Source organism: Symsagittifera roscoffensis, chromosome 1, assembly GCF_963678635.1.
Source record: "Symsagittifera roscoffensis chromosome 1, txSymRosc1.1, whole genome shotgun sequence".
Lineage (NCBI taxonomy): Eukaryota > Metazoa > Xenacoelomorpha > Acoela > Convolutidae > Symsagittifera > Symsagittifera roscoffensis.
Window position 1 is genome coordinate 51,874,553 of NC_087062.1, and position 26,874 is coordinate 51,901,426.

At 35.1% G+C, this 26,874-nt stretch overlaps 2 protein-coding genes across 6 annotated transcripts in view; both read left to right on the forward strand.

Annotated features, from left to right (window-relative positions):
• The window catches only part of LOC134845393 (neuronal acetylcholine receptor subunit alpha-9-like), a 34,626-nt gene extending 24,976 nt beyond the window's left edge, over positions 1-9,650 (forward strand). For all 3 annotated transcript variants that reach the window (XM_063862319.1, XM_063862317.1, XM_063862320.1), the window contains one exon: positions 8,894-9,650. In XM_063862319.1, the coding sequence (XP_063718389.1) occupies positions 8,894-9,076 (183 nt within the window). In that variant the 3' untranslated portion in view covers positions 9,077-9,650. The remainder of the gene's footprint in view (positions 1-8,893) is intronic.
• Positions 1-26,632, forward strand: part of LOC134845429 (dynein regulatory complex subunit 2-like) — a 442,061-nt gene extending 415,429 nt beyond the window's left edge. For all 3 annotated transcript variants that reach the window (XM_063862321.1, XM_063862333.1, XM_063862325.1), the window contains exons 6-11: positions 18,342-18,539; positions 19,093-19,319; positions 25,432-25,576; positions 25,780-25,881; positions 25,981-26,096; positions 26,284-26,632. In XM_063862321.1, coding sequence (XP_063718391.1) covers positions 18,342-18,539; positions 19,093-19,319; positions 25,432-25,576; positions 25,780-25,881; positions 25,981-26,096; positions 26,284-26,398 — 903 coding nt within the window. In that variant the 3' untranslated portion in view covers positions 26,399-26,632. The remainder of the gene's footprint in view (positions 1-18,341; positions 18,540-19,092; positions 19,320-25,431; positions 25,577-25,779; positions 25,882-25,980; positions 26,097-26,283) is intronic.
• Positions 26,633-26,874: the final 242 nt, after the last annotated feature.

The following is a 26,874-nucleotide window of genomic DNA, read 5'->3' on the forward strand; positions in this document are numbered from 1 at the left end:
TTTTTTTCGATTTTTTTGTTGTTTCGTTTTCTGTTCGCTAGCCTACAATGCTGCGATGGCTTTGTGTCGCTAGTGATGCGAAACTCCGCGTTGTCTCTGTATAAAATGATGGACGTCTCTAGTGACGGTCTAATGACAGGTAAAAAAAGTACAAAGTTTTGTATTTCTTTTTTGTAATCTTGAAAACTATTATTATTATAAGACATGAACGTAGTGAATACTCTTATATAGGTCTTGGCGATGTTAATAGTCTTAAAAATTGTTCACACTAAAATCTGATTTTTTGCTGTTTGATTTTTGATGCCTTTTAAATGTTCACTTCATTTCCTTTGTTGATAGAAGGCAAACTCGACTATCGAACAGCAAAAATGAAAAATTCACGAAAAACGTGATCGACTTCTAGTTTCGAAAGTGGAATTTGTTTTTGAGATTTCCCAACAGAATAAAAATTTTGCCTACTGGTTGAGTGTTCTCAAATAGGGTTAACTTAATCGAAAAAGAAATTCGAGGAGCTCCTTTAAATGTCATTTATTTTTTTCTTCGAAATTCGGAAGTTGAAGTTATTTCAAAAACCAAGCAGTATTTTTTTCTTTCCTTACGTTCATGACTTTTCTCCAACTATCTGTTGGCTATGTGTATTGAAAGGCGCTGACTTTACGAAAACTATTTTGAAAAAAGTGCCAATTTTTCTAAACAGCTATGGGATTCTTTGTGACTAAGTTTATTTCGTTTTGATTTAGCTAACTCATTTGTTATAACCAAAGTATTGCCCCGCTTAAAGCCGAATTGGTAAAAAGCGGCCGATCAAGGAGTATAAGTGTCATCGTTTCAGAAATCTTGTCATCGTCTCAGAAGCAGTTGATATTCGCTTTTCCTGATCCCATAGAAAATGTTCATTGGGGTAAATGACAAAACAACAGTTTTAGTCTTATCTGGTAGGACATTTATTCGTCTTTTTTATCGCGCTTTTTGTATTTGTTTTTTTTGTGCTTGTTTTGATAGCATTTTATCGTTTGCTCTTCAATTTGGTTGTAATATTCGGTTTGTTTGCACAGCAACAGTTGAGTTGTTTTCTTTGTCTGGACTGCTGAAGACGCAATTTCGCGCCGACCATTTACAACTGACTCCTTTGACGTAGATCGATCCTTTCTATTAAAGAATTCCATTGCATGACTAAACTGTCGTTAGCACTTGAGCGCTTTTAGTAGGGGGCTTTGTTGAGTAAGCAATAATAGGTCGACATCGATTTAAATGTTTCGTCCTTAGAGGTCTTGATCTAAAATGTTGCCACCATGTTGGATTTAAATGAAAATATAAAGTTTGATATATGTGATCATACTTTGATAATATTACTGAAGTGACTCCTATGTTTAAATGTGGATGAACGGAGTGAGAACAAATTTAATTCGTGGTATGTTTGTTTTTTTTCTGACCTAGTCTAAAATTTTTATCATTCTTAGATTTGATTTTTCGCGGTTCTATTTTCAAATTCATTTGCTGAGAGAAAGGCAAATTACGCTCTCGAATACCGAAAACTCAAATGGCGCGTAAAAATTTGAGTTACTTCTAGGTTTGAATTTTTAATATTTCACAGCGGAAAAAATATTGACCCGTTTTCTTTAATTGGGTTAATTTTATGAAATAGGTGCCAATCCTTACACTAGCTAATGTAGTGTAATAGTACCTGTATTCTTTTTTTTCAAAGCTATGTCGCAAAAATTAGTCACGTTTTTGGTGGCGTTTTTACGACTTTTTGATATCATGTGCTTTAACATTCGATACGTAATAAGTTAACACAGTTAGAGCGTTTTTGATTCATCAAATGAACAGCAAAAAAGCTATGTTTCAAACAACAGTCCGAATATAAAAGCTGCATTTGATATATTTTCTAAATAGATATATTTCTCACTTTTTTGAAACGCATAATTTATACATAGTTTGACTTTGTGCTATCCAATTTATTACATGCAGTTTTTCCAAAATTTGGCTCTTTTCCAGTTTCTCCCCCTTTCAAATTCAACTTTGAAAAGCTTATTTAACCTTGTCATAATGCAATGAAATATGGCGTGGTGAACAAATCAACAACTGTGAATAGATTTTTTCTTCATACTTTACAGCGTAACATCACGCATTTAGCCGTAATAACACGTAAAACAAACATAAAACTCGGTTTTTTGAAAGGTGGGGGGCAAACTGGAAAAGAGCCCAAAATTTGATTTTAATGTTTTAAATTGGCGATCCTTTTGGCTGCAAGTCTCTTTTTAAATTAACGCTCCTTTTGGCTGCAAGGCATCGGCAATTTAAAAGCAGATGTAGCTGCTTTATTGATGGCTCATGTTGGTAATTTTTCAAGAGCTCGTGGCGTAGATGCGAGGACGTTCAAGACCAAATCTCCTGGTTTTAGGTTCGAATCCGCGGCTCTTTTCCAGTTTCCCCCCCCCCCTTTCATTTTTTCTGAAATTCACTACATGAAAGTCTTTTAAAAACAATCTTTAGTGTTGTAAACTGCATTAAAACGTATCAGCGTGAACAGCTGAACAAATTTTCACAACATTTCTAACATGAAAATTGCCGTGTGAACAATTTTTGAGCATCTCTTTTTGTAATTTAACAAAGGGGGGGGGGGAAACTGGAAAAGAGCCGAATCCGCCACAGCATATGTTCATATGTTAAAGGCTGATTTACTTTTTTCATTATTTTGTGCTCTCAAATTACAAGTTCAATTCAAATTCATTTGCTGAAAGGAAGACAAATTACGCTCTCGAATGCCAAAAATTCAAATGGAGCATAAAAATTTAAGTGACTTCAATATTCGAAAGTGTATTTGAGTTTTTATGATTTCACTGCCGAATGAAAATTACCTATTGACTTGTTTTTTTTTCATTGGATCATTTTTATGATATAAGCGCTACTCCAAAATGGTTAAAATTCCATTTAATCAATTTCAAATTTGCTTTTTCGCCATTCGATTTTTTTATTAGGAGTCGATGAACGTAGTTCAGACACTTATATAAGTCGTGTTGTTTTTTTTTCACGAAAAGTAGTCATAAAATTGTTTTCTGGTTCAGTTTTACTCTTTCGTGGTTTGACTTATACTTTCTTTAAGCTATGTTATTTTCGTTTGTCCAAAGTGGAAATTAGTTTTCATTCTTCTCAGGGAAATAAAGAAGGTTGAACATGTTGAAAATATTTTGAGATTGATTGATTTTGAAAATCCGGTGTATTCGAAAATTGCTTTTTAGATGGCTTGTAATTTTACCAACTTGTATTTTGTCAATTTCATTTTTCAATTTTTTTCCTTTTGTTTTTTCTTGGTTAAATAAAATTTGGCCTACATATTTTCAACAATTTGGCTTCATATTGCGTCCCTCAATAATCAAAAAATGTGTGCTTGTATGTAATCAAGGAGATGGGACTTGAACAGCTTTTTAATTCTTCAGTTTTCAAGGCTTGTTTCGTTTTAGTTTTTTTTTCTTTTTCTTGGTTTTAGTCTTAAAAATTGTTCACACTAAAATCTGATTTTTTGCTGTTTGATTTTTGATGCCTTTTAAATGTTCACTTCATTTCCTTTGTTGATAGAAGGCAAACTCGACTATCGAACAGCAAAAATGAAAAATTCACGAAAAACGTGATCGACTTCTAGTTTCGAAAGTGGAATTTGTTTTTGAGATTTCCCAACAGAATAAAAATTTTGCCTACTGGTTGAGTGTTCTCAAATAGGGTTAACTTAATCGAAAAAGAAATTCGAGGAGCTCCTTTAAATGTCATTTATTTTTTTCTTCGAAATTCGGAAGTTGAAGTTATTTCAAAAACCAAGCAGTATTTTTTTCTTTCCTTACGTTCATGACTTTTCTCCAACTATCTGTTGGCTATGTGTATTGAAAGGCGCTGACTTTACGAAAACTATTTTGAAAAAAGTGCCAATTTTTCTAAACAGCTATGGGATTCTTTGTGACTAAGTTTATTTCGTTTTGATTTAGCCAACTCATTTGTTATAACCAAAGTATTGCCCCGCTTAAAGCCGAATTGGTAAAAAGCGGCCGATCAAGGAGTATAAGTGTCATCGTTTCAGAAATCTTGTCATCGTCTCAGAAGCAGTTGATATTCGCTTTTCCTGATCCCATAGAAAATGTTCATTGGGGTAAATGACAAAACAACAGTTTTAGTCTTATCTGGTAGGACATTTATTCGTCTTTTTTATCGCGCTTTTTGTATTTGTTTTTTTTGTGCTTGTTTTGATAGCATTTTATCGTTTGCTCTTCAATTTGGTTGTAATATTCGGTTTGTTTGCACAGCAACAGTTGAGTTGTTTTCTTTGTCTGGACTGCTGAAGACGCAATTTCGCGCCGACCATTTACAACTGACTCCTTTGACGTAGATCGATCCTTTCTATTAAAGAATTCCATTGCATGACTAAACTGTCGTTAGCACTTGAGCGCTTTTAGTAGGGGGCTTTGTTGAGTAAGCAATAATAGGTCGACATCGATTTAAATGTTTCGTCCTTAGAGGTCTTGATCTAAAATGTTGCCACCATGTTGGATTTAAATGAAAATATAAAGTTTGATATATGTGATCATACTTTGATAATATTACTGAAGTGATTCCTATGTTTAAATGTGGATGAACGGAGTGAGAACAAATTTAATTCGTGGTATGTTTGTTTTTTTTCTGACCTAGTCTAAAATTTTTATCATTCTTAGATTTGATTTTTCGCGGTTCTATTTTCAAATTCATTTGCTGAGAGAAAGGCAAATTACGCTCTCGAATACCGAAAACTCAAATGGCGCGTAAAAATTTGAGTTACTTCTAGGTTTGAATTTTTAATATTTCACAGCGGAAAAAATATTGACCCGTTTTCTTTAATTGGGTTAATTTTATGAAATAGGTGCCAATCCTTACACTAGCTAATGTAGTGTAATAGTACCTGTATTCTTTTTTTTTCAAAGCTATGTCGCAAAAATTAGTCACGTTTTTGGTGGCGTTTTTACGACTTTTTGATATCATGTGCTTTAACATTCGATACGTAATAAGTTAACACAGTTAGAGCGTTTTTGATTCATCAAATGAACAGCAAAAAAGCTATGTTTCAAACAACAGTCCGAATATAAAAGCTGCATTTGATATATTTTCTAAATAGATATATTTCTCACTTTTTTGAAACGCATAATTTATACATAGTTTGACTTTGTGCTATCCAATTTATTACATGCAGTTTTTCCAAAATTTGGCTCTTTTCCAGTTTCTCGCCCTTTCAAATTCAACTTTGAAAAGCTTATTTAACCTTGTCATAATGCAATGAAATATGGCGTGGTGAACAAATCAACAACTGTGAATAGATTTTTTCTTCATACTTTACAGCGTAACATCACGCATTTAGCCGTAATAACACGTAAAACAAACATAAAACTCGGTTTTTTGAAAGGTGGGGGGCAAACTGGAAAAGAGCCCAAAATTTGATTTTAATGTTTTAAATTGGCGATCCTTTTGGCTGCAAGTCTCTTTTTAAATTAACGCTCCTTTTGGCTGCAAGGCATCGGCAATTTAAAAGCAGATGTAGCTGCTTTATTGATGGCTCATGTTGGTAATTTTTCAAGAGCTCGTGGCGTAGATGCGAGGACGTTCAAGACCAAATCTCCTGGTTTTAGGTTCGAATCCGCGGCTCTTTTCCAGTTTCCCCCCCTTTCATTTTTTCTGAAATTCACTACATGAAAGTCTTTTAAAAACAATCTTTAGTGTTGTAAACTGCATTAAAACGTGTCAGCGTGAACAGCTGAACAAATTTTCACAACATTTCTAACATGAAAATTGCCGTGTGAACAATTTTTGAGCATCTCTTTTTGTAATTTAACAAAGGGGGGGGGGAACTGGAAAAGAACCGAATCCGCCACAGCATATGTTCATATGTTAAAGGCTGATTTACTTTTTTCATTATTTTGTGCTCTCAAATTACAAGTTCAATTCAAATTCATTTGCTGAAAGGAAGACAAATTACGCTCTCGAATGCCAAAAATTCAAATGGAGCATAAAAATTTAAGTGACTTCAATATTCGAAAGTGTATTTGAGTTTTTATGATTTCACTGCCGAATGAAAATTACCTATTGACTTGTTTTTTTTTTCATTGGATCATTTTTATGATATAAGCGCTACTCCAAAATGGTTAAAATTCCATTTAATCAATTTCAAATTTGCTTTTTTGCCATTCGATTTTTTTATTAGGAGTCGATGAACGTAGTTCAGACACTTATATAAGTCGTGTTGTTTTTTTTTCACGAAAAGTAGTCATAAAATTGTTTTCTGGTTCAGTTTTACTCTTTCGTGGTTTGACTTATACTTTCTTTAAGCTATGTTATTTTCGTTTGTCCAAAATGGAAATTAGTTTTCATTCTTCTCAGGGAAATAAAAAAGGTTGAACATGTTGAAAATATTTTGAGATTGATTGATTTTGAAAATCCGGTGTATTCGAAAATTGCTTTTTAGATGGCTTGTAATTTTACCAACTTGTATTTTGTCAATTTCATTTTTCAATTTTTTTCCTTTTGTTTTTTCTTGGTTAAATAAAATTTGGCCTACATATTTTCAACAATTTGGCTTCATATTGCGTCCCTCAATAATCAAAAAATGTGTGCTTGTATGTAATCAAGGAGATGGGACTTGAACAGCTTTTTAATTCTTCAGTTTTCAAGGCTTGTTTCGTTTTAGTTTTTTTTTCTTTTTCTTGGTTTTAGAAGTTTCAGCCTACTTTAAATCCGCTTATTGGCCACATTTTTGTCGTTTAATGAGCAAACATTTGTCTGCGTTTGTATGTTTTGAAAGAAATGGGGCTTTTTCAACTTTTTATTAGTTCTAATTTTTTTTTCGAATTTCATTTTTTTTGTTTCCTTTTCTCGGGTTAATAAGTTTCGGTCTAATGGATATCATCTTATTGGCCTCATATTTTGTCGTTTGATGACGAAAAAAGTTCTTGTGTGTATTGAGGGAAGTGGAATAAAAACTTTATTAGTTCTCAAGTTTTTTTTTGGATTTTTTCGTCTGAAAAGGATTTTCTCTCAAGTGTTTTCGGCTTGTTGACAGCTTGTTAAGATTTCTGCTGATTGAATTTCACCTTACTTTGTCTTACTGTGAGTTTTTGATACGTTTTTATGTCGTTTTGATAGATTTCGGTATTTCTGTTTTTTTTATTTAGTGGCTTTTTTGCATTGTATCGGAAGTGGTGCGAAGCTCCTTTTCGCCTCTGTGTAAAATTTTTGAACCATCTTATTTTTTTTCAATTTATTTGTGAATTTTTGGCATATAAATGCAATATTCAATGGGTTTGTCAGCACCTAGTCCAGTCGTAGGAGCTATTGTTTCGGGGTTAAACTGCTAGAGGCAGCAATTTTTTTTTAATTCGATGGAAGACAGTGTGTTTAAACGTCTCCGGGAGGCTGCAAGACGTCTTTGCACAAAAAATATACTAGAAAGTCAAGGATGTTTGCTGCTCAAGGATCTTTTTTTTGTTTGAAGTTCGAAAGTTGAGTTTTTTCCAATTGTCTGTTGGCTGTTTTTTAGTTGGCTGTTTTTTCGTTTCCAGTTCGATTCGTTTGCTGAAAGGAAGGCATTTTTTTCTTACAAAGCGAAAATTCAAATTACACAAAAACAACTTCTTGTTCGGAAAGTGGATTTCAGTTCTTATCGTTTCCCAGCGATATCATGAATATAAGTTTTGATCCATGTATCTCTAATTGTGCTAGTTTTTTCAAATAAGAACCATCATTAAAGGTTTTTGAATTTGAAAGAGCTTAAAGGCGGTGTATTGTTTTTGGAAATCTATTGTTGGCATTTTTTTTATTCAAAAATCATCTTATCCGGTTTTCTTGTTCATTGAAACATTTGCCGGGTAGTCTGATCAATAGTTGTTTTTTTTGTGTTATAGTTGTTTTCGCCTATTAAGAGTATTGAACGTAGTGAAGACTTTTATGCAGGTCTTGGTCATTTTTTTTGTTTTTTTTTCCGGAAAAAGTCCGAAAATGCTCTAATAACTAGAGATTGTGCATTCATGCATTTTGATGCATTTATGAATGCACTTAGGTGTATATGCACTTTTTAAGCTCAATTGAATTTTATCTGCTGAAATTGAGGTAAATAGCACTCTCCAAATGCGAACGTGGAAATGGCGCGAAAAAACGAACAATTTCTAGTTTCGAAAGTGGAATTTATCTTTTCAGATTTCCAGCGGAATAAAAACTTTAACTGTTGATCCAGTTATCTCAAGTTGGCAATATTATCAAAAAAGTGCCAATCATAAATCGTTCTAGAAATTCAAAGAGTCTAAAGGGCATCTGTTTTTTTTCTTTGAATTTCGAAAGTTAAGATTTTTTCAACAAATTGACTGTTTTTTGGTTTACTTGCGTTCGTTACTCTTTTCAAATCTTCGATTGGCTATCTTAATTTATTGCTTTTTTGTCGATGAACGCAGTGACCCTATATAAGTGATAATTTTTTTCCAGGAAAAGTTTTGAAATTTTTTCACGTTTAGATTTAATTTTTTGCTGTTTGACTTTCGATTTCTTTCAAAGTCTCAAGACGCGAAAAAACCTGAGGTACTTCTAGTTTCGAAAATGGATTTTTTTTAGATTTTTCAGCGAAATAAAAAAAACTTACCTTCTGATGTTGGCTATGTTTTCAATAAAACCTTAAGGTAATATATGTTTTCCTATATATTTAATACACTCACTGTAAGCTGTTTTGGATTAATCACTGCGTGATTACTAGACAGCAGTTAGTTTTTGAGGTATGTTGCTTGAATTCTGCAGTGGAGCTCGATCCCGTATTTGACGAGAGAAAGATGGCAGTGGTCATTTATAGGTTTAGATGCTTGAAGTGGCATAGTGATGCTTTGTTGTGTATTAATAGGCGAACGAGAAGAAGAAGCGAAAGTGTATCACGATTGAGGAGTGGAAGCTGTTGTCGCGTATACTGGACAGGATCTTCGCCGTGGCTTATGGACTAACTACCCTTCTGTTGACCTGTTACTTCTTCGTACAGGCCAAGAGTGGACAGGTGGAGCTTGCCAAGGAGTGCATCTACTCGGACTGATCTCTTTCCCACCTCAGAGAAGAACACAAAACAAAGAATATAACATCACTCCCTTCTAGGCAAACACCGAAGCATAATTTGTCATCAGATGTGAATCATCACAATCCCGGCCGCCAGTCTTAGTCAGCCATGACATGAAGACATTTGAACAAATGGCTGACAATAATTCAAATCATGAAGAAAGAAATGTTACCAGAGAAGATTAAGAAAAGTGTTATGACGTTGTAAAGTTCGGAAACTGCAACCAATAATTGGCAAAAAAAGATGCTTCTCGTTGTTTTAGAGTCGGGCTGAGACATTCTCTGACATTGGCTCCAAAAATTGCTTTTTTTTGTCTTAAAAAAGCTCCTACTTAAAATTATTCTTGGTTAAATCAGGTGATTTGTGGCTACTTCTGGATCATTTACAATTATTATACATTTTTAGAGAAGTTTGTTGGCGGACTTTGTCGAAGGTGGTTTCATAAAATCAGATGTTCAGAATTTGGAAATAAAATAGTTGTCGAACTGAAGTCTATATAAATAGATAAATATTTTGATAGAATTTATTTAATTAAATTTATCTCAGCTGAGAACGGATGGGCGACCTGGGGGTAAATTTACGTTTGAACTTCCGCTTGGGCTGACGCTTCTGGTCAAGTAACCTTATTTAATGAGTTGGAGCTATTCGAGTATGACTATCAGCGAATTCCAGATATAATCGAAAACTCTAACTTCTGAAAGACATTAAAATGCAAATAATTTATCATGTTGCGTAGAATTCAAGCTGGTAAGCGACAGCTTAAATTAGTGAAAGCCCTTCTAATTTAAGTTGGCTGCAGGGAAACAGTTTGATCTATTTGAGAGCACTGTGGTTTGAAATTGTCAATCTTCATTATCGTTGCTGTTGCATGCAGATGGTACACCAATCGCGTGAATTCAAATTTGTTCCTTCTCTGGATCGAAGAAATTAAAATGACATAGTTTGACTTATTGACGCTGAGGTCAACGATACTCTGACCTGTTAGATTTTCAAAGTTACAGCGAAAGTGCATCAGCCAGGCTGACTAAGTTTATATATTTGAAGACTGGTATATATAAGTCTTTATTTGGTCTATAATTTTCAGCATGTTTCTTGTTACTGTTTGTAGTAGAGTTAAAAGCAACACATTCAAATGGTTGTATATCAATTGTCTAATAGAATGTTGAATAATAGAAGACTAGAGCTCGGTATATTTTTTCTCCACGTTTTTTCATATTTTTCTGACGGATAATTATGTACCATCTAAAAGGGTTGACCGTCTGCCCTGGGCTCAAAATTGGAAAGATGTTTAGGTTCAATCTAAAGGGCGGGTTGCGGAAAGCTGCTTTGCATTCACGAATATTTTGAAATTTTTTGACACAAAAATTTATGGAATTGATTTTTTGATCGTCTTTATAAACTTTTTGACTTTTCTCGAGAACTACCCTGCTAAATCTGGGCTTTTGGGATCAATCGAATTTTCAGATCGAATTTCTTCTGCGTCGAATTTTCAGGTCGAATTTAAACAAAAAACTGATTCTCAGCTATGTCAATTTTCTGATTCGTTGACCGTTTTTGGACTTTTCATAGATTTAATCGGCGCAACAGTTTGTTGAAAGATTACCTTTCTATATTGCTACGTTCAGTTTTTTTGAAAAAACTTTTGGTCTTCAAACAAATGAAAGTTATGAAACTTTGACTGTTTTTTGGAAGTTTTTTACTTTTCTCGAAAATTCTTAGGTTAAGTTATCAATCGAGAAACTCACTTTTGGGAACCTTATCTGATTTAACGGCCACTACCTGCTTTTAGCAGAAAAAAAAAACGATTTTGGGTTGTCAAGTTTTTGAACTTTGACCGTTTTTTGGAAACTTTTTGAATTTTTTTAAAAACTACCCTATGAAATAGATTAAAAATTATATCGAATGAAGCAACGGTTGCGCTATTTTTATTGCAGAAGCGGTGACTCCTTAATTTTCCAGTTTTCGAAATCGCTATTTAAATTTTCGCATCAGTTTAGCAACGTCAAAAAACATTAAACAATCACCTTCATCTTTAGCTGGGATCTACATGTCCGTCATCGAGACATACGAAATTTTTGGTTCGCCTAGTTTTTTCAACCTTTTTCAATTTTTTTACTTGTTTTTTTTTGTATGATTGTGTTGTAACGCAAGTGGTGCGAAGCTCCTCTTCGCCTCTGTGTCTAAGCTTTTTCTCCGGATTGTAACCACTGTAAAACAGGTTGGACGTATTCAATTGAGGCGAGCTCTCTACTAAGGCCCTCTTTGTCAACTATAGTTTTCGATGGTGCAAATTGAACTATTGAACCTGAGTTTCCGTCATTTTCCTTTGCTTATTGTTTTTGCTGCTTGCTTCATACTCTACCTGATTAAGTGCCGATGACTGCAGTTTATACGTTAAGATGATTTTTAAAATGTTCATCTGGTTTTCTCAAATTGTGTTAAATTTATCCAAAAATAGTTAATATAAATTAATCTTAAAATTTTGAGAACTTTGAGGGCATATTAATAATTGTTGAAACTCGAAAGTAAAGGTTTTCAAAACTGCGAACTGCGAAGTTTTTTTTCGATTTATTGCGTTCTGCTTTGGTATTTTTTGCATACAGAAAGTATTAATGTGAGAAAATTGAGGGGCAGTCCTTAATGTAGGTAATGTAGGTTATCACTTATTGAGGTCCTTTGTTTTAGCGGGTAAATTTTGTTTTTCTGGAAAAAAGTTTGAAATTTGTGCTCAATTTTGTTCTCGAACTGTTTGATTTTCGGTTTATTAAGAGTAATGAACGTTTACATTGTCCAATAGCAATAGTTGAAATAGCGCAAATAAAAGTGAATTACTTTTAATTTCAAAATTTGACCTCAATTTTTCCCGAGCAGAATTTACGAAGCCACCTTTTCACCTAATTTTTCCTAATTGGGTCAGGTTTATGGAAAAGAAATGTCAATTATAAAAGATAGATGAAGATCAAATTTTTTCTAGAAACCTCGAAAACTGAAAAATGTCTAAAGAAATTATGTTTTTTGGTTTCCTTGAACTCATTGATATTTTTCCGATTATCTGTTAGTTTTTATACAAGCGGAGCGTAATGTCATATTACGTTATCCATTTTTTTCCAACCCAAGTCACAAATAAAAGTCATTATTTGGTGACACCTTTCCATTTTTATAAATATTTAATTTCTGCTCCATAGCTTTTGTGTATCTGGTTTATTAGTGACTAGTTCTTAATTGATTAAAAAAACAGGTATTATAAAATGTATGGGATTTGGTTTTTTATGATTTTTTTTATAAAGTTTTTGCAGTTTTCGTTAGAATTTTAATTTTTCTTGAGACCGATTTTCAAAAAAGTAGTATCAAGGGAGAAATCGGCTACTCACCTAAATGGCTAATTTTTGACCATTTTTTTGGATTATTTCCTTTTTTTTCGAAAACTACCATGACAAATCTGAGAGTAAACGTTCAATCAAAGATCTTGTCTTTGGGATCTTGTTTCGTGTTTTTTTTATTCATTTGTTGACCGTTTTGCAGCTACTTTTTGCGTTATTTCGCTTGTTAGCGAAATGCAGCTTCGCCTCTGGGTCTTAATCATGAATTTAAGTGGCTTCTATTTTTAAATCGTATGCAGAAAAAAAAACAAATTGAGAGTCGATGAACGTATTTTAGACTCTTAAATAGGTCGGAGAGTTTTTTTTTAGGAATTGTTCAGGCTCAGTTTTACTTTTTCGTGGTTTGACTTCTGGTTTTCCTTATTTAATATAAGTTTCGTTTGCGAAAAGTAAAGCAAACTACCCTAGCGAACATCAAAATTGTAAAGCTTACGAATAAAGTGATCGACTTTTAGTTGTGAAAATGGAATTTAATTTTCAGATTGGTCTAGTTTTAATTTCATCAAAAAGTGAAATTCGAAAAGCTTCAAAGGTAGATGTTTATTCTGAAGTGCGCAAGTTGAAGTTGTTTCAAAAACCAATCAGTCTTTTTTCTCTTTCCTAGCGTTCCGTAAACAACTTTTCTTACAAATCTGTACGAAATTTCGAAGTTGCTTCATAAGTGCAACAAAGCAATCAATTGCACCAGAGTATAGTCTTCCAGACCTTTACTGAGGGGGTCTGAAACACCAGGATCTGACTCTCAAAAGGGTGTCAAAGTGCCTAACCACACACCTTACAAGTCCAAATCATCTTTCGGGCATAGTGCGCTGTAAATGACATCATTTAGCACAGGGCTTAACATGCCTTGTGTGTCACCCTCATGCGGCTATTTCAGAAAAACCCGTGGTCATTGGGATGATAACAATGAGTTTTTTAAACTGCCGGACTGGCTTTAGAACACAGTCAGCCCAATCTGGTCTGTTCAGACAGAAATAGGGCTTGCTTTGGACATACCAAGTTATGAATGCCAGTGGCTTCCAAGACCGATCTGGCAGCTGGTCAACTACCGTCAACCTTGCATCGTCATGCAAGAATTTTAATATACCACCCGAAGGATTGAACTGTTAATCTTCAATCACTTTTGGTTGCGGGGCAAGGAGCGCGATCATTAGCCTTATACAGAGCTCGGTCCTAGACTCCGGTCATTTAGTGACGTATACGTTGCCCGGGACCCACCACGCGGAGGTGATGGTTCGTGTTCTCTCTGGGTCCCAGGCCTAGAGGGAATGTGTTTGTCTCTGTATCCAAAGTTTTGGGGTTCGAGTCCCGGTCGGTCCTTGTTTTTTTTTAATATTTGTGGAATTAACACAATTTTTCCGGGAAAAACTGAATAGTCGTAATTTTAATTGTCCGCTTTTGTTTTGTCGTTTTAAGTGCTACATTGAAGAGTTTTCTTTTGCGGCCAGTAATTTCTGTCGTTGGTGCAAGTGTTTTTAATCTGTTCCTGTACGTTATAAAAATTATTAGCCTGACTGTTTTTTGTTCCGACCATTGAAAATGGGGAGGAACTTTGTATTCAGGCGTTTTAAGTTTTTTTTTCATCTTTTTGTTTTCCACGCAAAATCAGTTACCACAATTAATCATCGGACACGGTTGAGTGATATATCATATTAAAGCTCTTTCAGTCGTGATTCGAACGACATAAAAAATTTCAAAAAGGTTTTCAGTGTCGAGAAAAACCGGTTTCAAATTTTTGCTTTCTTGGTATAACTTCGAGCTTATTAGTAAGGTAGTTAGTAATTGCAGTAGCTTATTAAGCTTAATTTAAGCCGTGAAAACTTAGTTTTACTCAAGTAAAGGTAGTTTTTAGCGCAATTTTGGGAATAAAAACTTTGTGCTACTTGGACAGAACCGGCTATCCTTGTTTTTCTTTGTTTTTGTTTCTCTTAAAAGTTTCATTCAACCTAAATGTTTTCGCTTTTATCGGCTTAGTTACCTTGATTTGTGAGGCTTCTAGGGTATAAAATGATTTATTGAAAAATCAGGTAGTTCTCTGCAAATTTAAAACTTTTAAATGTTAATTGCTCTAAAAATAATTATTTCATTTATTTCTTATGGCATTTTTGTTTTTGGCTCAATGAGCGGCTTAGAGAGGCTCTTTTTGACACAATGAACAAATTGTTGGCTCAGTGGCATCCCGTTAAAAAATAGATAGATTTTTGTCGTGTTTCTTGATTATTTTGAATTTTTTTCTCTCAAAATAGTTTTTTTTTTTCGATTTTGTTATTTTCGTCTCTTTCTATTTGCAGTGCTGTGCTTGCGTTGTATCTCAAACTATGAGAAGCTCCGCTTGGCCTCTTCGTCAAACAAGTGCCTATTCTAAATTGTTCTGTAAATTGAAAGAGCTTTAAGGTCGTCCATTTTTTTTTCTGCGAAATTCAGAGATTTTCTGTCAAAAAAAAAACAAGTCCGTTTTTCTGTTGATTTGCTTTCATTGAATCTTTTCCAACTGTCTGTTGGCTATATTTACTTCTGCAAAAGCAAGTGTCGTGTAAAAAAAAACATTTCAATTGCTTGTTGGATCGTTAGGTTTTGCGGTCTTACGTTGTTTTATCTCAGTGTTTTTCAATGAAACAATTAATGAAATTACGCTTATCGAGAAGGGCGAAGTTTTGATGATATTGCATCAATAATTGTGGTATTGGTTCCCTATTTGATGTTATAGCCTCATTTCAGCCATACCATTTGTTGTGGTTATACTTTGCTGACGATTTCGTTGTTAACGAAAGACTTTTGCGTCTCAACCTATAATGAGACAAAACTTTGAGGGATTGGCAGATCTCACTGTTTTTTATATATATTATTGTAGCTCGATTTTCAAATTTGCTTGGGGAGCTAACCAAACAAGTTATGTTTAAGTAAAAGAACTGTTTGACCTGATAAAAAAGCTGCTGTTTTTCAATAATTTAGTTGACAAGCTCATGTCGTATTAGCATTAGATAAATTATGTTCCACTGGCAGAGCTGAGAGTACTTGGACGCAATGTGGTTCACGGACGGAAAACAATGAAACAATCTTTCATTGTTAATTTAGATGGTTAAGTTACGGTGTTCGCAACTGTACTTATGGGTGCAGTGCAGCCTTATAAAAGTTACAGAAATTGAGCTCCATATTTCCGTCCTACTTGAAGTACCACTAAGGTTTCATGACTTGCATGAAACAGAGCCAATATGTACAACACCAATACGACATGCATAATACATTTATCCGATTATATACATAGGGGTGTATCTTAAAAAAGGCAATCAAATCATAATTATTTAACCTTAGGACCAATGAGTTCAAGGAAACCGAAAACAAAAAATTGAAGTTCCAATGTAAAAGAAATATATCACCCTAAAGCTCCATGAATTTTAGGATTATGATACAAAGCTAATTTGAAAAAACTGGAAAAGATTTCAAAGTCCGTTTTGAACGGAAAGTAATTCAAGTTTTTCGATTTTTGATGAGCGCTATTGGGTTTCCTCTTTACCTTTGCGATAAGCAAGGGTATTGCAATCGGGTACTAGACCTTTTCCCATTGATAACTTTGTTAACAGGACTCATCTGGACTCCTGGTGGTACCTTGGCTCCTAATGAATTCAAATTTCCTTGTGTCTCTTGCACAGTTAGCCTGAAGGTAGCGAATACGCCTGGGAAGGTAAATATCCTGGGTTCGAATCTGACCAGGACTTGTTTTTTTCGAACGAGAAATATTCATTTTCAAAAAAATGGTCGGCCTTATTGTCTGCGGTCTAAGGATTATTTATTTTTGCTGTGAACAATTTTCATCGTAGTTGCCTTTATTGTTTTAGCATTCTAAAAACGCTGCCGAATCTTGGTTATTTGAGGTTTTTTGGCATCATGGTTCCCGTTCAGGTATTTTCGGTTTTGGGAAGGCTTGCTAAGGCTTTTTTGATTCTGTTTTTGCATTCCATTGTCAGGGCATTTTTTTTTTCAAAACTATCTTAATCCGTTTTGATAGATCCAGTTTTATGTATGATTATGAGCTATCGGTATTACTTTTTTGCTGTTGGTTTTATCGGCTTTGTGATTTTCGATTAAGCTCTCGGTTTAGTTTCCGAATTGTGTATATCACCTTGCATTCAGTACATGTATAGCTTTCGTGGATAGTGTTTGGGCAGTTGATGCATTTTTCTAATACGATTTTGCCGAACAGTTTTGTTTGTTTTTCAGCTGTCAGCTTTAATGCTGTCGACTCATCTACCTAATTTTTTGTTTCCTCCCGTTTCCTACAACATTGTGATAATATTCATGAGATTGATAAGACTTTGGCCTCAAGCTTTTTTCAAGTTTTCAATTTCAACTTAATTTTTAATAAATTTAAACATGCAAAAATTTAGATTTTTTTGTTTTTCTAGTTCTTCAACGGCAACAGCGTTCCAAGTCCTCTTTGATAATTCTTGAGTCTCTTGCTGTTTTATTCCTGTACTTGTTGTGTTACCAGTGGTGCGAAGCTCAGCTACACCTGTTTAACAAATTGTTTTCATTTGATTTTGAAAATCAAGTCAAGCCACAAAAAAAAATTGCATCGTTTTTTTTTCACTTCGTTACTTGAAACGTTGAAATAGATAATTTCTAAACAACTGGATTAAAAGATATTTTTTTATTCCGCAGAGATATTTATTTTATAAGATATTCCTTTATTTTTTGTAAGAAAAATGTTGTCCCTGGGAAAACTGTTATCTAAAAAGTTTTCAGTCTTCTTACTTATTTTAGTAGAGAAACAACTAAGGTTTTCGGCATAGTCCACTTTTTGAAATCGCACATTTGGTCAACCATCAGTATTACAAGTTTAAACAATATCAAACACCTCCAGCTGCGCACCTAGTTGTTTTTTATCGAGACATGAGAAAATTTTGGTTCACTTAGTTTTTTCAACGTTTTTCGTTTTTTTTTCAAGTTTGGTTTGTATCGCAAGTGGTAAGAAGCTCGGCTTCGCCTCTGTATTGGATAATCCTGTGAAAAAAAAATACATTTTAAACCTGTTTTTATCAAACTGGGAATTGGAATTGAGTTAGCTTATCAACAAAGCCCAGAAATGAAAGTTTTAGGAATTGAAAAAACTTCAAGGTCAATTTGAAGGAATATTGATACTTTTTCAAAACTGTTATATTTTTCTGCGTCAATGAGCGAAGTGCAGACATTTATATAGGTCGTTTGGTTTTAGCAGGAAAAAATTTTGAAAGTGTTTCCAGCTCATATTCTAAAAGGAAATTAAATAGCGCTCTTCAGTAACCCAAGTGCAAATAGCGCTCATCAATAGCCACACTGCAAATCGAGCAAAAAAATGAATCATTTTCAGTTCAAATAATCAAAAAACGTTGTGAAGACTCTTAAAATAGGGCGTCATGATATTTTTTTTCGAAGATATAATTTCTTTGAAGTTCTGTTTATTTACTTTGTTTAAAAAAAGCCAAAATTCTTTATCGAACAGTGAACGTGTAAAGGTCACGAAAAACGTGATCAAATACAGTTTCCAAAGGGATAGTAGTTTTTAGATTTCGCCATGGAATGAAAAAGTTACCTATTGGTCCAATTTTTTCAAATTGGGTTATTTTTATCAAAAAAAATTTTCTTGAAACTAAGAGCTTTAAGCCTTCCATCTTTTTTTTACTTTGAAATTTGAAAGCCAGTATTTTTTGGTATCCTTGAGTTAATTGTCTTTTTATTCATTGTTGTTGACTATGTTTTTGATACTCAATGACGTCGAATGGTTTTGGCGGTGATAAAAAATTATTGATGATTCATTTTGCTCATAATGCAGATAATAATGGGTTATTTTCAGTTTTTTGAACAATTTGATGTGTGTTTGTGTGTAGAACCAGGAGGAAAAGCATGCGCTGAGGATTGGACTGGAGCAGGTGGTGGACGACTACTGGAGACAGTTCCAGGCGGAACTGAACAACTACAAGGAGACGACAGAGCAGCGGAAGAAACAGTTCGAGGAACTCAAGGCCAAGGACGAGGCCAACTCGAGGGACATCGAGAGCCAGATGAAGAAGATACACCGCATACAGGTCAGTCCACTCCATTCACTGAAGCCCCCTTCACAATATCCAGTCAGATGTCCACTCCACTAAATAGCATGCATGAATGTCATGTATGCATGACAGGTGGATTTAGTGGAATGAATTCTCTCACATATTCATCAAGAGCTTGATCTCTAGTGAAAACGTTGCGAAAAACTTCCCTTCGCTTAGGTTTCGAGCGTCAAATGTTAACAGTTTGAGGATCAACCTCCCCAAGCATGTATTATCGACTCTTTTTCCTCCCCCCGTTTTATATAGTTTTCCTCCCCCGCGATAAATATAATTATTTAGAATTTTTTAATTCAATTTGTATTTTGACGGGTCACAAAATTAGTTAAACTGACTTTTTAATTATGTTTCGATAAATAAATCTGTTATGTAGGTGTTTTAACATTCTCTTCATAGTTTTCAATTTGGGTGGGAGGGGGAACTGTGCGGTTGATCCCAGTTTGCGAATAAGCTTGATTATGGTGTAATAAATTTGGTTGTGGTTTGTATGTTAAGAGGATAATGTGATAATGAGCTTGTGTGAGGCTTGTAGGAGCAGATCAGTGGGCTGCGCTTCCGCATCTCTGGCAACTGCAAGGAGGGTGAATTGAGGAAGGGCAAGATTAGGGAGGAGAAGGAAGTGATCAAAGGCCAGTTCATGCAGCTGAAGGAGCAGATGACCCACATGAGGCAGGGCGAGCGAGAGAAGCTGATCAAACTGACGGTGGAGAGTGCCGCCTGCGAGAAGGAGCTGGACCGGAAGCTGGAAAAGATGCAGAGGTAATCATCCATCCAGCATCATCGCAACAAGCGCCTCCAGTTTTCTTAATTAACTATTTCAACACAAGCGAAGCTGAGCTTCGCATCACTTGCGATACAAAACAAAAAAATGAAAGAAAAAAATGGAAAAGGTCAAAAAACTATATCTATTAAAATGAATCAGGCTAGTTTTAAAACAGAAACATGGCAATTCAATAGATGTATAATAAGCATCAGAAGATAATGTACCCAACGGTAACCGCCAAAAAAATACCTTGTCAGAAACCCTTCAAGCCGAAAAAAAATCAACAAGACTTCAGACTTCTGAAAAGTTAATAAGACCACCTCACCCTCAAAACACTTCATTTTCTCGTCACAAGAATTAATATGAGGACACTTAGCCGATGTAATATAGGCCGAAATCTTTTAAGCCCAAAAAAAAAGAAAATAAAAAAGCCGAAAAAAAATCATTAAGACTAAGAAGATGTTAAGTCCACCTCAAGTTCAAATCAGACACGCACACACAAAACTGTTTTCGATTGTCAAAAGACGCAATGAAAGGCCAATAAGCCAATACATTATACGTAGCAACCTATAAAGCCAAAAAAGGAAAACAAATAAAAAAGCCGGAAAAAATTGTTATCATGAAAAACTTGAACTATATCTCTTCTAAGAAATTTTGCGCGATCCACAGGTGAGCATATAAAATATGTTTTCACTGAAGCGGATCGAAATTAGGTCACTAAGCCGATAAAAAATAGGCCGAAATCATTTGGGCAGAATAAAGTTTTTAAACGAAAAAATGTAAGTTTTCCAACATGTATATATTATAAACGATGTCAATTTTAGTAAAATTTACTAACAGCAGAGGTTAATCAGAACGCTAAAAGCAACTATAATGTAAATAAATTTTTTTTAAAAATCTATAATATGGCGACAAAATTTTAGCAGATATTAATAAGCCAACAATTTTTTTTGAAACTGACTATTAACCGTTTGAAAACAAAGGGATCGGTCAGTTTCGAACCCAGGACCTTTGCCGTCCCAGGCGTAGTGGTTACCTGCAGACTAAGTGTTCCGGAGACGCTTAGAAAAAAATTGAATTCATTATGAACCAAGAAACCAATTGATTCAAGTGATTTTGTTAATCAAGCTGTTGACCCGAAAAAAGTCTTAGATTCTAGTTTGATAACGCTTGCTAATCGCAAGCCTAATGAAATGACGAATTGTAGCTTCAGTTTCATATATATCATTCAAAGCTTTATGGTCTCGTCATCAAAATGTTGCAAGAGCTCGTTGAGCTAGCAAAACAGAATTAAGAAAATGGTCGCCGCCATAGTGCAAGTATTTCATATTTTGGATATGCTTATTTAGTTTCATTAAACTATAATAGTTTCATATAAAAATGGAAATGATCGGGAATGGCAATGGTCATTCCTATAAATGTTCTTGCTGCGAATCAACAATTGCTGACGATGATGATGTGCTATCCTGTGATATGTGTCGATCACGATGCATCAAGGGAGCCTGTATTGGATTAACCTCTGCAGCTGTGACATGTGGTTCAATTCAGTGGAGGTGCCCAGACTGCTCTAAGATAAGTACACTGTCCATTTTCGAGCAAATTTTGTTAAAGATGAACAAAATTGATAAACTTGAAAAAGACCTAGAGAGCCTGAAATCGGAAAACTTTACTTCGAAACCAGAGACGTTTGCAAATGTAGCGAAATTGAACAAAAGTTGTCCAAGTGGCATTATAAACCCTTTCCGAAGGAACCAACGAGCTGATAGTACTTCGTCCCAAGTATCTGTTACACGTACTGAGAAACGACGGCGGACTTCGCCTGTGAAGGTACCGGTTCTTGTTGGCACATCGGCTGCATCTACAAGCATTTAAGGTGTGAAACCTTCGGAGCGGGAGGAAAGAAGGCATTATTTCCTTAGCCGAGTTTCTTCTACTGTTAACACGACCATGCTTAACGATTACTGCAAAGAAAAGAACCTTAGTCTTCTTGGTTGCCGTGAGCTGCCTTCAAAAAGGGCAGATATGAAATCTTTCCATGTAGTCATTCCAGTGAATGAAAGTATCGTAGCCGAGAAAGCAGAGACTTGGCCTGAGAATATTATAGTACGTCGTTATTTCCTGAACGAAGAAGCCAGAGCTTGGCTGAAATCGCTCAATTGACAATCAGAGACGAGTATTCATGTTTGTGCACTGTGGAATGCTCGATCGATATGTAATAAGACGGATTCAATTTATTCGTACCTACATGCAAATGAAGTCACTTTTCTTGCAATTACTGAAACTTGGTTATCTGAAGATAGCTTATTTTACGTAAATCTTGCGAAGCCTTGTAATTATAACTACATTGGTAACAATCGTCCCACTCGGGGTGGGGACATTGGAATTTTCTGTCTCAACACTTTCCGAATTAAGCTAATTGAGGAGTCAATTAGTGATATTTGGGAATTCTTGGTCGCTGAACTTACACTTACAGACATGAATGTATGCATCTTTGTTTTATATCGCTGCCCTAATTCTTCATGTTCAATTTTCCTAAATGAATTGGTTGATCTGGTTACACATTGTGCGCTACAATACAAATGGTGTTACATTATTGGGGATTTCAATATTCCAGTTAATAAGTCGTGTAATTCTTCTGAAGCCTTATTATCTAGTATGGAGGAAATGGGTTTTTATCGATACAGTTCTGGCCCCACTCACGTTGGTGGCAATGAACTAGATTTGGTATTCTTCAACCATAGGGTTACAAATTTTGTCGCACTCGACATAACACTAGCTTCAGACCATTACTGTGTTACATTGATTATTAATTCTTCTGCAGTGACTATTGCACCCTCCAACGTCAATTTAAAAGTGAAATGGCTTTGCGATCAAGCTGATCGTGTTTCCATTTTTAATTCTATTTTAACTGAGACTTCTGCAATTGCTAAGTCTGATTTTATTTTACAATCAAACTGTCCTTCAATGATTGTTAACTCGTTATTTAATACCTTCCATGATGCATCTGTCCTGAGAAGTGAAATTGTAACTGTTAAAAAGAAGATCAGTCGTGATGGTAAACCCCGTTACTACGATGCTGAATGCGAAAGGGAAAAAACGAAAGTTGGAACGCGAAGTTAGGAAACATGACACCCCGGAAAACCGTGAAGCGTACCGAGCACAAGTCGCTTACTACAGATCTGTACTTTCGATAAAACGTAATGATTTCTATACTCTCAATTTTTCTTCTAAGAGCTCGAAAATGATTTTTTATTGCCTTAATGAACTGATGAATCACAAGAATGATACACTTCCTGTGAACTCATCTACTTTCGACCTAGCAAACAGGTTCAACATTTTCTTTAAGAAAAAGGTAAACGACATAGTTGATGAACTGCCTAAAACTAATAGTAGCCTGGATTGCACGTCAAATGATCTAGTCGTATGGTCTGAGTTCGCTAGTATTTTTCCAATAGATCTACTCGACGTATTAGATGATTTACGGACCTCAGAGTCACCTGTGGACATTATTCCTACTCGGTTCTTAAAAAATTTTATTGCCGAGAATATACAATTTTTTACAGATCTTTTTAATTGCATTCTGTTTTCTGGCGTTTTTCCTGATGTTTTTAAACAAGGAGTCATCACACCACTTCTAAAACATGGCCTAAACCAAGAAACTATGTCAAGTTATCGCCCGATTACTAATTTGTCAGCATTGTAAAAAATTACTGAAAAGCTTGTACTTTCACAGATGAGTGAACATTTAACCTCAAATCGGCTTTGGCCTCAATTTCAGTCGGCTTACCGTAAAGGTTATTCAACAGGGAGTGGTCTCTTGCTCTGTTCTGATTATATATATTCTAAAATTGATTCGGAAAAGTGTTTTTACGTTGTTCAAATGGATTTTTCTGCTGCGTTTGATACAATTGACCATTCATTGTTATTAAAGATTCTTGAAAACAAAATTGGTATTGCGCACACAGTTAAACAATTCTTTGAAACTTATCTTAGTAACCGCTTTGTACAAGTTTTGGTAAATAGTAGTCTGTCAGACGAAATTCAGGACGAAACTGGAGTCCCACAAGGCTGTTTTGGGGCCGATTTTATTCATCCCTTATTTACAACCTCTTCTTGATTACCTTATTGATAGCAACATTGCGTACCACTTTTATGCCGATGATACCCAACTGTTTTGGGAGATTAATCTCATGCAAAATAACCACAAACTAGAAAACATTGAAAAATTATGCTCCCAATTGCACTTAAGTCTTAATAAAAACGATGGAAAAACAGAAGTAGTGTTTTTCGGTAGACAACTGCATCACGATTATTTAAAGCCAGTGAAAATTTTTAATAAAGAAAAGGTTCCTAAATGCTTTACCAAACTTTTGGGGTTCTACCTTGATTACAACATGTCATTTGAGAAGCAAATAAACCATTGTTGCAAGTTATGTTATTTAGAATTGCGTAAATTATATTCCATTCGACGTTTTCTGACTTTAGACCAAAGAAAAATGTTTGTTACTAGCTTTATTCTGTCAAGGCTTGACTATTGCAATGCGTTATATATGAAAGTGAATAAAATTTTATTTATTAAACTACAGAAAGTTCAAAACGCTGCCGCCAGGTTTGTTTTAGGTGCTACGAGGAGAACAGCATCAACAAACGAGTTACTGAAGAAATTGCACTGGCTTCCAGTTTACCAAAGAATTAGGTTCAAAATATGCTGCTTTATGTTTCGCGTGTTTCACAATTGGAACTGTGCCGATTATTTATACAATCTTTTCAAAAAGAATTCTGCTTCTGTCAACCCTTCGCGCAGACAAAAGTTTATCCTTCCGAAATGCAGAACAGAATTTACCAAAAAGAGCATTGCCTACCAAGGAGCTGTTATTTGGAACTCACTGCCTGTTCTCTTATCAGATATTATTGATTTTACGCTGTTTAAACGAACCCTGAAAACTGTTTTATTCTGTGAGGCTTTGTGAGCCTTCTACCACTCTTGGGTTCAAGAAAGAGTGGTAAAGCCAATCATCATCATTATTATTTGTAATTTCCCCCATGTCTCAAATTAATAGACTAAACAGATAAATTAACTGCGGAATCAAACTTTCAGCAGCTGAATTATTCATTACCCAACATAGCTGTACTAGAATGTTTGATGTGGCGAAACATATTTAGACAATTGAAATCGGTAGGGCGTATAACTATAACCGAATATCTGAAAATAACTGAACGCGCAAAACAAATGAAACAAATTAGATTATCGGAAACACATTGTGTGGAAAGAAATTTGCAGCAAACAATAGTTGTAATAAATGGAAATATTTAAACTTGAAGCTGATAAACGCTCTAAATATAAATTTGAGTTTGAACTTAAAAGTTTTGATAGACGTGCACGAATAAATTCCTATTGATGTAAAAATGTAACCGGAATTGATTTGCTGTGATTCTGGAATTCGTTTATGTTGCTGAAGAGCAACTGCACAATGCGTGTATTAACGTTGGCTAGCTAGCTGTGTTTCACTGTGCTTTGTGCAGGAACGTCATTACCGTTAAACGGAACAGATTGAATCCGGAGTTATCGGAAAAACTGGTTTTTGCTCCATGATAGCATTCCACTTCTGAATCAATAATTCAAGTGTTTCAAAGCTAGTTATTTTTGTCGAAAATAGTAAAATCGTTCACGAAATTCCGGAATTTTCCGGTATTTTTACCGGAATCGGTACATCTATAATTGATAGATCCAATAAGTCTTGTCGAGATCATTTTTATATCTAAAAATAGTATTGATTTATTAGTTTTTAGACAATTTATAGTTGTATATTTGCATGCCGGTGTAATTGTTGTTTTTAAATTTATTATGATAATTTCATTTAGTAGCAGCGTGGATGTTTCACCCATTGGTTATTTTGAATTTACATGTTTGTAAAAAACATATTTTGGACCATCTTTCTTTCAGGATTAGACAAGGTTTTGATTTTTGATTGTTTTTAGTGATTTTTAGTGAAGTTTCAAAAAGTCATTTAGCAAAAATTAGGTGACATTTTTTAAAGAGGCATTAATTTATCAACAAGCGAATCAATCTCTAATGAATTAACAGTATTGTTTGTGCTTTGTGTATAGGCTGATGAAGTTGGGGGAGCAGGCGAGGAGGTTTGAGACGGAGGAGGAGAAGGTGTTACCCTTCTATGCCACCACTCTCTCGGACGAAGAACTGCGAGATGTACAGGAAGCGCAAGGCGAATCGCCACAGGAAGAATTGGCTAAGGTACAGTAAAATCTATAGTTGAATTATGCCGTGGATAATTACATTAGTCAGAAGCAATTTCACCAGCTGTATGGTATATTTTTAAAGATACTTTTCAAGTGTCAAGTTAGAGATTGTTGGGAAACGTGGCAATTATAAAGAGTGTGGCGACAGACGGCTATCAATTAACTATTTGGAATTAATGCTAGATCTCTCTGTTTTAGGCCATGCTCGACTTCCAAGGGCTGGATCCGTTCTGGAAGAGATACAACAAGGTGTTGTTCGACAGGCTGGCGCTACAGAAGGAGCAGAGTTTGCTGCTGCAGGTGAGAAGACAGCGAAGTCAATGAGTCACCTAGCCATTGTAGGGAGGGCGTTCGAGTGGCAACTAGGTATTCAATTATTATGTGATGGGGCGTGTTTAGGAGAACCAGCAGCTGCGCATGGTGTTGAAGCAATACCTGGACGGCATCTCAGTCAACGACGAGATCCTGAGCAACGTCAACCCACTCTTCGTTGTCAACCAGAAGACCAACGTCAAGTTAGTATGCGCTTCACGTAGCGCAGCTTTTTGCACGTGAATACAATACTTTCAGGATAATTCTTTATTTTTGCTTTCAACCCGTTGGGGGATCATTTTCAAAAGTTTAGAAATCTACGCTTCTGTAATTGACGAAATAATGCTCAAAAGTTGTGACCCTAGAGTGTAATTGGTTTGGTGTATTTAGCCTCAATGTGGCTGCGATCGACCCCCGACTTAGTCTGCAGAACAAGAGTGCAGGCAAGCCAGTGGTCATCGAGGCCTCCACTGCCGCCAAACACCTCGAGCCACCAGCCTACTAACTGGTACATGAAAGACAGAAGTTTCCCTTCAACAACAAAGTCTTAAAGACAGACGAACGGCTTCTGCATCTATCCACGACTCAATCGATCTTTCTGAATGGAACTGAGACTCAAAATCATGTCTATTGTATAAAATGTAAATTTAACTGTATCATAACCTCAAATATTCGCAAAAAAATTGCCAACATGTTTTTGAAAAAAGATGAAGGTCTGACAATAAATATCGAAACGAAACTTTGAATAGGCAAATTTTTCATCCAGAAAATGTTAAGGACGATTGCGTGTTAATTACACAAGCAAAGCTTGTGTGATAGTATGAACTCTCTTTTTTAACGTAAGTAGCAAATGTTAGAGTTCATTTTGAAAGTGTTCATCTTGGTCAATAACCAGCTATTAAATACAGCCAATGCTAAGGATATTAACACACTATTATATTACAAATAGCACTTTAGCTTCAAAGTGTCATGAATCTGTAG